Raw genomic sequence first — 14248 nt, 5'->3', positions numbered from 1 at the left:
AGCATGCTCCCACAGGAGAGATTTATTAGATGTTAGCTCAGCTCAGGTCACATACCTTTGTCTCCATCAGTGTCATCAAAGAAGCTTGGAACTAATTTATTACCCCCACTTTCAGTCAGACTTGCAGGACACAGCTGAAAGCTTTAGGATCTGAGGATAGTAGGACCACACAATGGGTAAGGCCAAAACCTCCGGAGTATAGCTAAAGGCTGTTCCTAGAAGGCCCTAGAGAGGGGGTCTTTTATGCATGCCAGGCTCTGAAGGGGAGTATGAGTTAAGGTCAAGTCATGGTGTTGGAACCTCTTTCGGAAGGCCACGTGGAACGCAGAGCTTACCTGACCCAACTGTGCTAGTTGAGGCCTTTTACTCGTGTGGCCCAGGGCCTGACCTACTATTGATCCAGCTCAACTGGGCCAAGTATCCCTTCTGCACTTGAATCTCAGTTGTAGCTATGGTGAAGCAGTCAAGGCTCCCTTAGAGAGATGTAGATACAGGTCAGTGGACAGGACTTAGAACTCAAAGAGCCAACAGTAAAAACAACGAATCAATGTCCCTCCAAATATTTGCTTTTATGAGGAAGTACTATTTTATTTCTAACTCTATTCTAACTTATTTTCTACAACATGCAAACAGATGTGACATTGAAATGAATTAATACAATCCCTCCTAAGGCCAGTGCTCAAGAAGTTGTCCGGAGAATCCCTGCCCCACCCTCCTCCGTGCAACTTGTTTATGGTTATTCCCCATTCACTGGTGGCCGCATCAGGGTTTGCAAACTATTAGACTGTACTCAAGCGTTCCATTTTGACTCTTCAGGATTTCAGTCATAAGTGTCTACGAGGCATCAGCACGTTTAGCAAGGAATCGCCCGGGCCCCCAAAGGCCTTAGTTCAAGTCCTAACAGCTCCTGCAGCACAGAGGCATTTGGCATTACAGTGGGTGCCCTCAGCACAGGCTCTCTCTAGATCAGGTCCTGCTCCGTTTGGAGGGTTACAGTACACGCTGCAGCATCTGACAGGCACAGACTTCACTCCAGCCCTGGGCAACAAACCGAAATCTTTGGTTTGGTCCTGGCAGCCCCCGCTCCGCATACAGGATTGCCACTGTACCTTCCAGATACAACATAGACTTTTCCGGTGCAATCGTCCACGCCACGGTGGCCCCCTTTTGGAATACGGGGTCACTGCTCAGGCTTTCACGAGTCCTGGTACACAGGTCACACAACTTCATTACGGATTGTCCCCTCTGACATACAGGGTCACTGCAATAAGGCCAGGTGGGCCCTGTGCCATCTGCACATCGCTTAATACTTAGCACAGTTTACCAGGGCCCTCGCCTGGAATGCAGGGGTTGCTGAAAAGTCTTGCACACGTGCTACAGCCCGATCAGTGCACCTTTAAACCCTCACGACTCACACAGGGAATCCTCATGGTAGGGCTACCTCCAACACTCTCCTCTTCATCACAGAGCACAGTGGTCTTGGCAAGCAGGCAGACTCTGACACTCCAGGGCAGGTGGTCTTAGTTTCTCCGGGTGATGTCCCCTTACCCAGCAGGGAGACTAGCAGGCCTTGACCCCCAGCCCTGGTCACAGGCAGAAGTCTTTCAGGTGGGCTGGACTGTTCCCATGGGGCACAGGGTCAAGACTGATTTGCATATGGCTGGGTCTGAACTGGGGTGGCAAAGTGAGCTAAGGAATGATGATGGATCACATCTGCAACGGAGAGAGGACAAAAGAGGGATTGCCCTGCTTTTCCCTTGACCCAACAAAAAGAAGCTGCATGAAAAACTAGACTGCACTTGCTGATCATTGGGCTAACAGAGAGGACTGTGCCTGTGGTGCCCTGCTGAAAGAAAAGTCACACCGCCCTAGACAGAAGATGTCACTACAAGACTCAGTTAGCCGACTTCCTGTTTCAGCTGCAGGACCACAAAAGCTGAAGAAGCCTGCCTTGGCAAGTTGGTAGCTACAATCGCTTGAACACTGAAGTGTACCCTGGGAGACAGAGTCTCAATGCTCAAAAGTTGGTCCTGAGTCTCTAGTACCTGGAAGTTTAATCAGAGTGCAGTTTGGTTGCCCAAGACGGACACTACCCTCAGTTAAAAGGAACTGCTGGTTTCGCTGTAACTGAAGACCTGTTGCAACCGGTTTTCGACTGGACTTCAATCACACTTTGAGGTACATTGACCTCAGTGGTCTAAGTCACCCCACAGTGTTCGTGGACTGAGTGGCCCCAGGAAACCCCTGTCATTGAAATAGCATTGTCAGCATCATTCAGCATCCTGTATGCCATGCATCAGGACCACTCCATAGAAGTCTATGGCAGTTTCCCACAGAGACTGGAAACTCCTTTGACTGCAAGGCCTCATTGGCCCCTGTTACTCACTCCCTCCTGGAGTTGGTAACCCAGTACAAGCCAAGCTGGAGTAGTTGTACTCCACTTTACAAAATAAAATCCCAAGTAACTGCAGGAGTTGCCAATGCTTGGTTGCAATTGGAATGAAAAATAGAGATTAATTACTTGCTTAATAATGCATATCAATGGAACGCTGACAGATTTTGTTCATTTTGGTGTCTAAAAAATCATAAAACTAAGAGCTATTTCCATAAATTGGTGTCAGATTTTCTTTGTGCCGTGTTATGTTTTGTTAAACTGTTACAGTACTTCTAAATGCTTTGCACTTGTTCCTCTGAAAAAGCCTGTCTACTCGAAGCCGCAGCTACCCAGAGTTGAACTAAGTTTTGCAAACGAGCCTGACTTGAGTTTATTACACAGTGAGGTTGCACAACCAAACCATATAATAAATCACTTTCCTCATGCTAGGCATGGTCTAATGTCATTTTGAAAAGTTTTGTGGGCAGGGGGCAGCGTACAGGGCCTGGTCAAAACCAATAACCTATAAACAGAGTACACAAGGAAGGTCATGCCCTGTGGGCTCTGGATTCAAAAGGAAGCTGAGAACAGTGAGATGTATAATTGAAGTCCATGTCTTGCACTCATACCATGTTTTGCACAGCCTTTTGTCCAGTCGAGCAGGCACTAAAGGCAGAGCAAATGGCAGGTTCTAGGCACTTGCTGGATTGTAGAGAATACTACACAAACAATTCAGTAAGAATATTTCATTGTGGAACATTATGTTTCTAAGTTAAGAGTTCAGAATTACTGTTAAAAAAATGAAACGGTTCTTAAACAATATTTAAAAAGATGTTCTAGTTAACAAGAATGTAAACCCCCTTAAATATGTAGATTATGCTAAGCTTATCAACGTGAACTCCATTCTCGGTGTGCTGCTCGGGAATTAACACATAAGAAACGCCACAATAAATATCAATTACATCATTTGTGTCTGCTAAATATAGTGAACACAGGGCCATAGGGAACATAGAACAATCCCTTTAGCCAGGCCCTCTTCCCACTACCCACTTCCCACTACATGGAGGGATATTGGACATCCAGGGCCTGGCTGATTGTGCACTGTGGGCCCTATTTATGGCAATGTCACCTAGTGGAGCAAGTCACCTTGCTGCGCTGAGTGACAAGGAAAGGGCAGCAATGCACCGTGGTCTGGGGCCGTTTTGGCTGCCTACCGCCAAAACAGGCACCCTTGCACCATGGTGCCTGTGTTGTAATAAGGATTGTTTTTGTGCATGAAGGGGCATCTTCATGCTCAAACAATCCCCCCTGGGGCTTTTTAGGGCTCGCACTGCGACTCAAACGCGAAAGCGATTGTCGCAGTGGAGTCCTATTGTAATCATTCTGGCTTTCAAGGACTAACGAGGTTTGGGACAACAGACTGGCACGCACGCAGCCTGCCAGAATCTGATCAGGTTGCGCGCTCCGATTCCGGCAGGCTCTTCAGTCACCATGGATCACGCACGCACACAGACACACACATGAGCGCATACAGACACACACCACACCTTCCCCAACCCACACACACACAAGCGCACACACAGACAATCCCCCCCGCCGCCCCCGCCCACACACACACACATGCACACAGAGAGACCCCCCCCAACTAACCCCACTCACCGCATCGCGTCACCGCTGCTCCTCTGGCCAGGCACTCCGTGTGCGGGCTTCTGAAGACGGAAGTCCCGCCCCGCACCAGGTTTCAGTTTCGCTCATCTTCAAGCATCTCTGTAGTTCAAACCCGGCCCCGTCCAACAGCCGCCTCTACAATCACAAGCCGCCCTTAGGTAACGAGGATCACAACCCCTACCCCTCCAGACGAAAATGAGGAGGAAGAAGAGGACGAGAACGACGAAGACGAGGAAGATGTGGGTGTAGAGGAAGTGTTAAACTGGAGCCAGCCGCCCTCAGGCGTAAGATTTAAACTATTGAGCGCGGGTGAAGCCAGTTGTGGAGCACAATTGTGCAGCTCCGCAATTACCCGACAGCGTCTCAATCCTGGCATGCATCTCCGGTCTACCGAGGTAATAGTACAGTCTACAATCGTGTGATAAGTCCAGGAGAGAATTGCCACCCACTTTGTGCCTTAAACTACAGCTATACACCATACGGGTGTACCCAAAAGGCATTCCTTAGGGGAACTGGTCCGCGACCCTCGCCCGCATTCCCCGCCCTCGGGAACCCAAATGCTTTCACCCGCAGACCAAGAAGTGGCCACATAAACCACACCGCTACGCAACCCACCAACCCGGCAGCCTCCAACAGCCCCCCGGGTCTCCTTGCTATGCCTGCCATCCCGAGCATCACTGCGTCCCTGTCCACCTCTAAGCTCGCAGGTGTCTCTGCCACCCCCAGGTGCTCAGTTGCCCCTAATGCCCATGCCCGAGGGCCCTCCGCATATCACTACGAAGCGGCGGGGCACACTGGGGCCCGGGCAAAGGGTGCACTCGCTGTCCTCACCGAGCCAGAGTCCCAGCCTTCACTACGGCTTAAAACCCCCAGAGCTGGCAGCGGGTCGTGCAGGCAGCGCCATGAACGTCCGGCTGAGAAACACCCCCCCCCCCTTCCTTTGTAATTAGACTCCTTGCGGCCTTTTCTTCGGCTGCCGAACCAAGGGCCCGTTGACCTCGTACCCATAATGCGACTCAAGCATTGATGCTCTTTACCGCAGCACCCATAGCGCATGCCAGGACCATATCCATTTTCTGGTACTACGATGACATTTATAAATCTGCCCAGGATCCCAAGATGCTGATCAGGCTAACAACACCCCCGCCCCTCCCCCCAACTTTGTAATTAGATCCCTTCCTTCTTACCCTTGGGCACCCGACTCAGCTATTGCTGCACTTTCCGTTAACATGTGCCTGCCCCCCCCGTGCCTACTCCACCTCCCCCCACTGTTGGCCAACCAAGCCCCATGCTTGTGTAAGCACTGCGCTGCTGCGTGGCCCCGCTCCCTTCCCTCGGGCAGAACTGCGCTGTGCTACCAAGAGATTCTCGCAGACGGGCTCCTGCCTCTGTGGGATGCCCGCCCTGTGCGACCCCCGCATCAGGCCCGGCCCCCCAGAGCCATCCTCTCCCACAAAGCACTACCTTGCTCCCTAACATACTATCCATCCTAAGGGCCGAGGACATGAAGACTGGGTATCTAACGGTGCACAAGGGACACCAGCTGCTCGCTTCATCCTCTCCTTATGTGCGGGTTCGAGCCACTAATTCGCTCTGTGAGGGAATTTAGACTGGGCCTTGCACCGCTTTCCAGGGACACCAGTGTCTCCCTCTCGTGCGAGTTACTACCCGACCACCAGTCACTTCAAGAGCGGAGGACTGACTACCTTCCCACTCGTCCCACCGGCCTATCCCATCTTGTGTCTGCGCGCTGCCCACCTCCCTGCATGCCCTCAATACCCCCGGTTCATGAGCCTACTCTGTCGGCTGCCCAAGCATCTTTTCTATTCTCGCTCCCTTGTTAACAGCGCCTCCCGCCTCCCAAGAGGCTAAATTATGCTGTTAGAAAAGGCAGATTATGCGTCACATTTGGTGACAGTATTGGGTCTGAGGGACCGCTTTTGGCACGTTGCGTTTGTGGAAAAGGCTGCTGTATTGAAAGAAAGCAAAGGCCAGACACACTGCAACCCAGCATTAAGAGTCGCCGGCTCCGCATGCGGTAAATAACAATACGCGTCTTACACGTCTGTGCATTAATAGGCTTAGAGACAGTAATGCGAGCTGCGGCCGGGGTGCTGTGCCTGCGCTAATCTAGAAGCCGGGGTGTGAGGGCCATGCGGCCACCTAGGAATGCCCGGTGCACAAGGGCACTGAGGAGACAATGGTGCGCATGAGCACCAAGGCTTCAGAAGTATTTGGGGGCACCAAGGCAACATAGTATATGTTTTGAGGCAACGCTAGGGCACAAGGGCAAGTTCACGGGGGCACCGGGGCAGACTCAGTGTATGAGGGCTCAGAGGCAGCGCAGGCACACGGGCACCGAGGATGCATCGGAGTATGTGGCCAGAGCTAGTTGGTGCTGGAGGGCACCGAGGCCAGTCTCAGTACATAAGGCACAGAGCATAATGGTGCCGAGATAACCCCACTGCATGAGGGTACAGAGGCAGCGCCAGTGCGCGAAGTCTCCGAGACAGCGCAGTGCCAGGGCCGTAGCGCATTGTACCCGTGTTTCATCCAACTCTTTCTTTTTTTCTGGCAAACACAGCGCGTGCAGTGCGGACTGCTCTGTCCTCCTGCTGCATCCAGGTCCTATCTCGTACAGCCCTAGTGAGTGCACTTCGGTTTCTGCTCACAGGGAGGCACATGGACTGCAGTCCTGCCCTGACAACCAACGTGTCTCTGTGCAAACCGTGCTGCACGAGGCAGTGCTTCCGACACTGGCCCCCTGTGCCCAGGCAAGGACCAGCTCTGGTGCTGTGGCGCCTCCGGGAGGTGGGAATACACGTCAGTGGTAGTGCACTGGGACACTCGGCTTCCTCGAGCAGCCAGCGCCTCCCACTCCACAACGTGCTGCCTGACGCAGTCCTGCTCACACGAGCCCATCCAGCTGTTGTGCTGTGGTACCTCCGGGATGTGGGCATGAACACCAGGGGCAGTGCACTAGTCCAACCAAGGGGTAGCTGCACACTTACCCGTACAGCACTGGCGCCAGGAGGGGTCCTCCTCTCCAGAGGGGGCAGCGGGTTCCGTTTGGGGCATGTGTTCCGAGAGGTCATTTAATGATTTCCCATTACAGCTGCAGAAACAACTCTCGCAGCGTGAGTGCCACACATTCAGCGCAGACCAAGTTTAGACCAGGCAGGCAGGGGTTTCCCTTTATAACCGGTCCCTTCACGCAGGCGATGACACTGTTCGCCCTCAATTTTCTATCACGTCCAGGACTAAGCTTCCAAGGCCTCCAGTCTGTCCTGCAACACTTACTTGTTTTTTTAGAGGAAACACTGAAGGATTAAAGCAAGAGTAATTACTGGGATTTCAGCTATGAAGGTGCATCATAACTGAAAGAATTGGCTCAGCAACCATGCTGAGGAAGGAGCGACCTTAGCAGCAAATAGCTCTCCAACACCCCTGGCAGCACACTGCAGCCATAGCAACAGAGCAGGGCTGTCCCAGACCGTGCCCGCTGTACAAAAGCATTGATTGTTCGAATTTCGCATACAAATGGGCTACTTTATGTACTGCAAAATTGCGGAGGGAGGGAGTCAAAGTTCCTGAGATGTGTGTGCAATTAATCAGCTCCTGTGTATTACTCTTTACCTTCTGTCTTTGTACACCTCACAAGAGAGCTGCCAGTAAGTCACATGCAATGCTATCCCTGCTACACCCTCACACACCCTCACGCTCACATACCTCCAACACTCACACACCCTCACCCTCCCTCACACCCCGTCACCCTCACACCCCGTCACCCTCACACCCCGTCACCCTCACACCCCGTCACCCTCACACCCCGTCACCCTCACACCCCGTCACCCTCACACCCCCTCACCCTCACACCCCCTCACCCTCACACCCCCTCACCCTCACACCCCCTCACCCTCACACCCCCTCACCCTCACACCCCCTCACCCTCACACACCCTCACTCCCTCTCGAACTCGCACACCCTCACTCACCCTTACACCCTCACACGCCCACCCCCTCCCTCACCCTCACACACCCCCTCACCCTCACACCCCCCGCACCCCCTCGCCCTCCACACCCTCACACCCCCTCACCCTCCCTACCCTCACACCCCCTCACCCTCCCTCACACCCCCTCTCAACTTCACACACCCTCTCACCCTCACACACCCTCTCACCCTCACACACCGTCTCTCACCCTCACACACCGTCTCTCACCCTCACACACCGTCTCTCACCCTCACACACCGTCTCTCACCCTCACACACCGTCTCTCACCCTCACACACCGTCTCTCACCCTCACACACCCTCTCACCCTCACTCACTCACCCTCACTCACTCACCCTCACTCACTCACCCTCACTCACTCACCCTCACTCACTCACCCTCACTCACTCACCCTCACTCACTCACCCTCACTCACTCACCCTCACTCACACACCCTCACTCACACACCCTCACTCACTCACCCTCACTCACCCTCACACACTCACCCTCACCAACACAGCATAGCATAACAAAACACAGCATAGCATAACAAAACACAGCATAGCATAACAAAACACAGCATAGCATAACAAAAAAAACACAGGATAGCAAAAGATAGCATATCCTAATTATTCCCAACTCTCCTTATTATTAAGCAACATCTGACAGTTTGCAAATCATCTTTATACACTAATTCAGAGTTTTCGAAAAAATTTATGCAACGCATTGTCATACACAATGCCAATAACTCAAACTTTAATGCTGCGAGACCTATTGCATTGTAAATGCTTGTTTCTCTTTCTGTGTGTGCTGCACAATACAGCACACATAGAAAGAGGAAGTAACGAGGAGACCTAAAGATATTTCGCCTTGTTATGCCTCACCTGGGCAAGCTTAGCATTTGCACATTCTCAGGTCTACCACTTTTGGCAAATCTGGGAATGCGTCAAAATCCATGGATGTTGCATGGGAACACCCATGCAACACACGTAGAACACCTCTCTGGCGCAGAGTAATGCAGCACAGTGATTTGCACTAAATTGCGTTACTCTGGATTTATGAAGCCACTCAGGGCCACGCAAGATGGCCTTCCGTGGCTTGATAAATCGCATTTTGGGCTTGTCGCACATGCACCATGTTGCGTGGTGCGACGCAACCCCACTCATAAATATGCCCCTTGGTATTGTACCCAAAGGCCATTCACTTCCTACATGGGCAAAGGGTATACCAGTAAGAAGCTCGTAGAGAGCATGGCCTTCCGTGGCATGATAAATCTCATTTTGGACTTGCATCGCACATGCACCATGTTGGGTGGTGCAAGTGCGACGCGACCCCACTCATAAATATGCCCCTTTGTGTTGTACCTAAAGGCAATTCACTTACTACATGGGCATAGGGGATTAACTTCCTGACATACCCTATGAAGAGTTCTAAAAGTGTCTTAAGACCATATGCAAATATTTAAGCCCATAGCAATAGTCATATGTGGAGGACCTCGTTGAGCTACAAAATGCTTTGCGAGTTGTAGAACCCTTACTGGCCCTACTCATGTGTTTATAGGACTCCTTTTCTGAAACTGCATGTTTACTAAGTAGACAAATGTATATTAATCACTCTATTCTATACCTGTCAAGCCATTTGATTCCCATGTTTTACTTAGGGATTGTAATTTCTCTGACTGTTTTGCAAATCCTGACTTGTCATGTTTCACAGGCGCAGATTAAAAAGCAACATTCGCTGAAGATGGGGAGCCAGTTCCGGCCATGAATTTGTCCCTGCCCAGGAAGACCATCTGAATACCTCTCCAATCTGCTGGGACTTCTGACATTATCACAACCACAGATGCCCACAATGAGGAGAATGGTGCCTTTCTGTTTTTATCACTCTGCAGCAAGAAGATGAGTTGACTACTGACATTTGTGGGTGACAGTCCTACAGGCTAGCTTCCCACCCCTTCGCAGTTACTCACTCATTTCATTCATGTGAAGAGCCGCCAATTTAATAATTGTAGACCAAAATTCATTGACCCATAGCTGGATGCTTAACCCTCACTGCACCTCGATAAAAAGGGCTAAATGTCATCAAAGTTAAGGAATAGTACGGTTGCTCTCCCTGACAGTGTGACACATGACAAGGTGGACTCTGTATCATCTCAGTTGCACAACTCTCTTAAGTATGTCTCCGTTAAACCACATGGAAGGAGGAAGTTCAGCAAGACAGAAGGACGTCCTTGATGCGAGTGAGGGATTGCTGGCAATGTTTAACCAAAGAGCAAACATCATGTTTAGTGTCATAGCACAAAGAACGTAGCAAACATGAATACCAATTTTACAAGTGTCTTCCTTTGTACAGGATTAATAAATGTTGTTTTCAAAGTTTTATTAAGTGCCTAAAGAAACAGATGTATTTTAATAGATTCCAAGTGCCAATGCGTATCCACTGATCTTCCAGTGCAACGCTTTGGTTCTGCATTGGGGTAAGACAGAGTTCCCTTCATTTGCAGCAGATCTGCACCGCCATTTTTTCAGATATATTATTGTCTTGTATATTCAGTGCCGTTTTGTGTCCATGTATCACTCACAAACCAGCATTCCAGCCCGTAGCATCATTTTTTTAGGTCCCCATTCTTGTTCCACAAAATTGCGTCTGTTGCCTAAATTACTGTAAATGTAGTCTTTGCAGATCCAAAGACAACACACACCAAGGCTAATAATAGATACTGACAAACCTTTTTGAAAAAACTTCCACAGCACATGGTCACCTGCAACAACTATGGTGTGGTAAAGTGATGACCTGCAACAAGCGTGGTGTGGTAAAGCGATGACCTGCAACAACTGTGGTGTGGTAAAGCAATGACCTGCAACAACTGTGGTGTGGTAAAGCGATGACCTGCAACAAGTGCTGTGTGGTAAAGCGATGCCCTGGAACAACTGTGGTGTGGTAAAGTGATGACCTGCAACAAATTTAGTGTAGTAGAGCAAACACCGGCAACAAGTGCGGTGTGGTAAAACTAAAGAAGGGGTGGGAGCTATCACCGCTGAAAACTGGGCTTTTTTTTCATTCTGAAGATGCCTCCGAAACCCAACTTTTGGCTTAAAGAAAAACAAACACCATTGGAACGTGCAGTCAATAATGAAGCTGATATGATATGGGTATACAGCTGTGCTTTTTCTTACTACAATATCAGCTCAGCCAATGATGACCTGCAACAACAGTGGTGTGGTAAAGCGATGCCCTGCAACACCTGTGGTGTGGTAAAGCGATGCCCTGCAATAAGTGCGGTAAAGTGATGCCCTGAAAAACTGTAATTTGGTAAAGCAATGACCTGCAACAAGTGCGGTGTGGTAAAGCGATGACCTGCAACAAGTGCGGTGTGGTAAAGCGATGACCTGCAACAAGTGCGGTGTGGTAAAGCGATGACCTGCAACAAGTGCGGTGTGGTAAAGGGATGACCTGCAACAAGTGCGGTGTGGTAAAGGGATGACCGGCAACAAGTGCGGTGTGGTAAAGCGATGACCGGCAACAAGTGCGGTGTGGTAAAGCGATGACCGGCAACAAGTGCGGTGTGGTAAAGCGATGACCGGCAACAAGTGCGGTGTGGTAAAGCAATGCCCTCCAGCAAGTGCGGTGTGGTAAAGTGATGACATCCAACAAGTGCGGTGTGGTAAAGCAGTGACCTGCAACAACTGAGGTGTGGTAATGCAATGAGATGCAATAGCTTTGGTGCGGTAAATTGATGCCTGCAACAACTGCGGTGTGGTTAAGCTGGTCATTTGGTTGATGTCCTCTCCTTCCCAAATAGTCATCATTTGCAGTTTGCGGAAAAGGTCAGTTATTCCTGTGACCCAAAATGGGTGTCTTTATATAATGTTTCAGGTTCATTAACATGTTTAGTATTAGACTTGCCTTCTGAGCTCACACCTTCCACACTTGTTTGATATGTCTCTGCCTTTCCCTCCTCCTCCCTCTCTCCCTAAACGAACCTATGCCACCTCTCCCCATTTTAAAGACTGATGCTTCACTCTGCCCTGTCAAACTCTATATCTCCCATCTCATTAATGTAAAATCCCTCTAACAATGACCACCCACAAACACCTATGATATTAAATGGAAAGAAATGTGTCCCTCACTACAATCAATAAACGTGCATTTAGTGGCTAAACCAGTCACTTTACACCTGAAAAGAATCCTCAGCCTGGCCGGCAGAAACAGGAGCTGCGGAGGTGGGAAGCAAAATCTGAGTTTGTGCTGGCTAGGAGGTTTGCCCTTGCAAAGGGAAGTAAGGCACAAGTTGGGTTATTGACACCTTCATGCATGTGTAAAGTCCAATGCACTGACCTCATTGGACTTGAAGTGGTTATTTTACTCAAGCCTTTGTTAGTTTGTTGAACTCTAGAAGTGGGTGGGTGAGAAGCATAACATCAAGCGCAACTGCTCTACGTACTTTGTGCATGGCCTCCCTTTTGCCAACCGGATCCAAATCAGTGTTGCACCATCACTTGTATGCATTACACCAGTGTGTCACTTGCATAGCCACCACACTCACCTTGAGATGATAGTATGGTAGGATATCTACACAGTTTCAAGTTTCCTTCCAGGACTCTGTGTTTAATTTTCAAAACCATATGCCCTTAAATACTCCCACCGACAAAACTGAGTGAATAAGTATTGTTTATGCTTCATGATACACTGGTCACACATATACTATTAACTAGAAATGTAACATCTATCTGACAGATCTAGAAGTGAAAGCTTTCTAATACTGACCTATTTTGTCAGACAACTGTTTTAGTACCGCATGCAAACGCCCACATATTACATTTTAAGCGTATCTGTTTCAGCACCAAATGACACCTGAAGTCTCTTTCGTTTACAACACATTCCTGATCCATGAAACACTGTTTCCGGTTATAACCATCTTTTATCCACTTCTGTTGATTCCAAATCTTTCTCTCCTTCATCATACAACTAAGTACTCAAAATGATTCTCAAAGAACTAAATGTTGCTTCACCCAGCAAGTGTCATCTTCACTCCCTCACTTTGCTCATCATGGTCACATTTTCTCCTATTATCCACTCAATGTCTGTCCTCAGTACCTCCATCTCCCATCTCTTCCCTCTCCCCTTCTCTTCTCATCCCTCTCTAACACTTCTCCCCGATTCATAGATTACTGCTATTCTCCAGACTCTTATTTCCCCAGGCTTCTGGCAGTATTCCCCCTTTTTCTCACCTCGTTGTTCTAAGTCCTTTGCGCACCCTGCTCTCTTTGTCTCTGATTTTTATGCTCTTCGCATACTTCCGTAAGAATTCATTCTAAACATCTGTTCTAGAGTTCACTCATTGCGTTAGTCCATCTTATAGTATTTTGTTCAGTTTAATAGATCTCAAACTCAGTTGTTCATTTACCTGAAAAGCATGCAGACATCACTGCGCTAAATAAAATGTAATAGAAAAAATTTATGCAAGCCACCTCATTTTAAAATAGTGGTAGGAATGGTAGCTGGTGTCTTTTCTGTAGTTTCCATTAATGATTTAGCTGCAATTTTTGTTTTGTTACTTGTTATCACAATTTTCCAGTGTATTAATGTTTTATATTGTATTTTACCCATGCTTACCTGTAGTTAAGTTCAATTTGGCAAATGGTTTGCATTCAGCTAGCTACCCACTGATATCTGGCAAGATGTTTAATAATGATGCAAAATTAAGGAGACCATGATTGTTCACAATAAAGGAACATTGGTACCTAACTAAAGGGTACAGGAGTTTACCTGCTTTACTTTGACGATACTAGCAGTTGGTTTGTATTCTCCAGTGATTGGCAGATGATGTTCTTCTTGCAGTCTAACCCTCTGTCTTGTCCTGTAGCTCCATTAAACACCTACATCACAGGGGACATGACTTAAACAACTTATCAAGAGCTTCTCTTGCTTTGGCCTAGCCTTGTTCCTGTTTGAATAAATGTGTGTACTTTACTAAAAAAGTAACGCTAGATGGGCTAAGGTTATTTGTATTTTTAGCCCTGGAAAGGCTGTGCCTCTGCAATTCTTAGAGGTAACATTAGAAAATGCATCTTCTTTCATGTCCACTTATTATGTCCTAGACAACCACAAATGAACTCTTGACGCATTGGAATGGAAGTATGGAACACCTTTCACACAAAAGTGTTATAGACTAAAATTTAATTTACAGAACAAGAAAACAATATAGGTAGAGTGT

At 48.7% G+C, this 14248-nt stretch overlaps 1 protein-coding gene across 1 annotated transcript in view; it reads left to right on the top strand.

The window, feature by feature from the left end:
• DAPP1 (dual adaptor of phosphotyrosine and 3-phosphoinositides 1) overlaps positions 1–13784 on the top strand; it is a 176145-nt gene extending 162361 nt beyond the window's left edge. The window contains exons 9-11 of the mRNA XM_086961596.1: positions 9745–10816; positions 10882–11461; positions 11687–13784. Coding sequence (XP_086817722.1) covers positions 9745–9798 — 54 coding nt within the window. The 3' untranslated portion in view covers positions 9799–10816; positions 10882–11461; positions 11687–13784. The remainder of the gene's footprint in view (positions 1–9744; positions 10817–10881; positions 11462–11686) is intronic.
• Positions 13785–14248: the final 464 nt, after the last annotated feature.

This window comes from Lissotriton vulgaris, chromosome 3_1 (genome assembly GCF_964263255.1).
Source record: "Lissotriton vulgaris chromosome 3_1, aLisVul1.2, whole genome shotgun sequence".
NCBI lineage: Eukaryota > Metazoa > Chordata > Amphibia > Caudata > Salamandridae > Lissotriton > Lissotriton vulgaris.
Note: the sequence above shows the minus strand (reverse complement) of the source record. Positions and strands in the feature narration are given on the sequence as shown.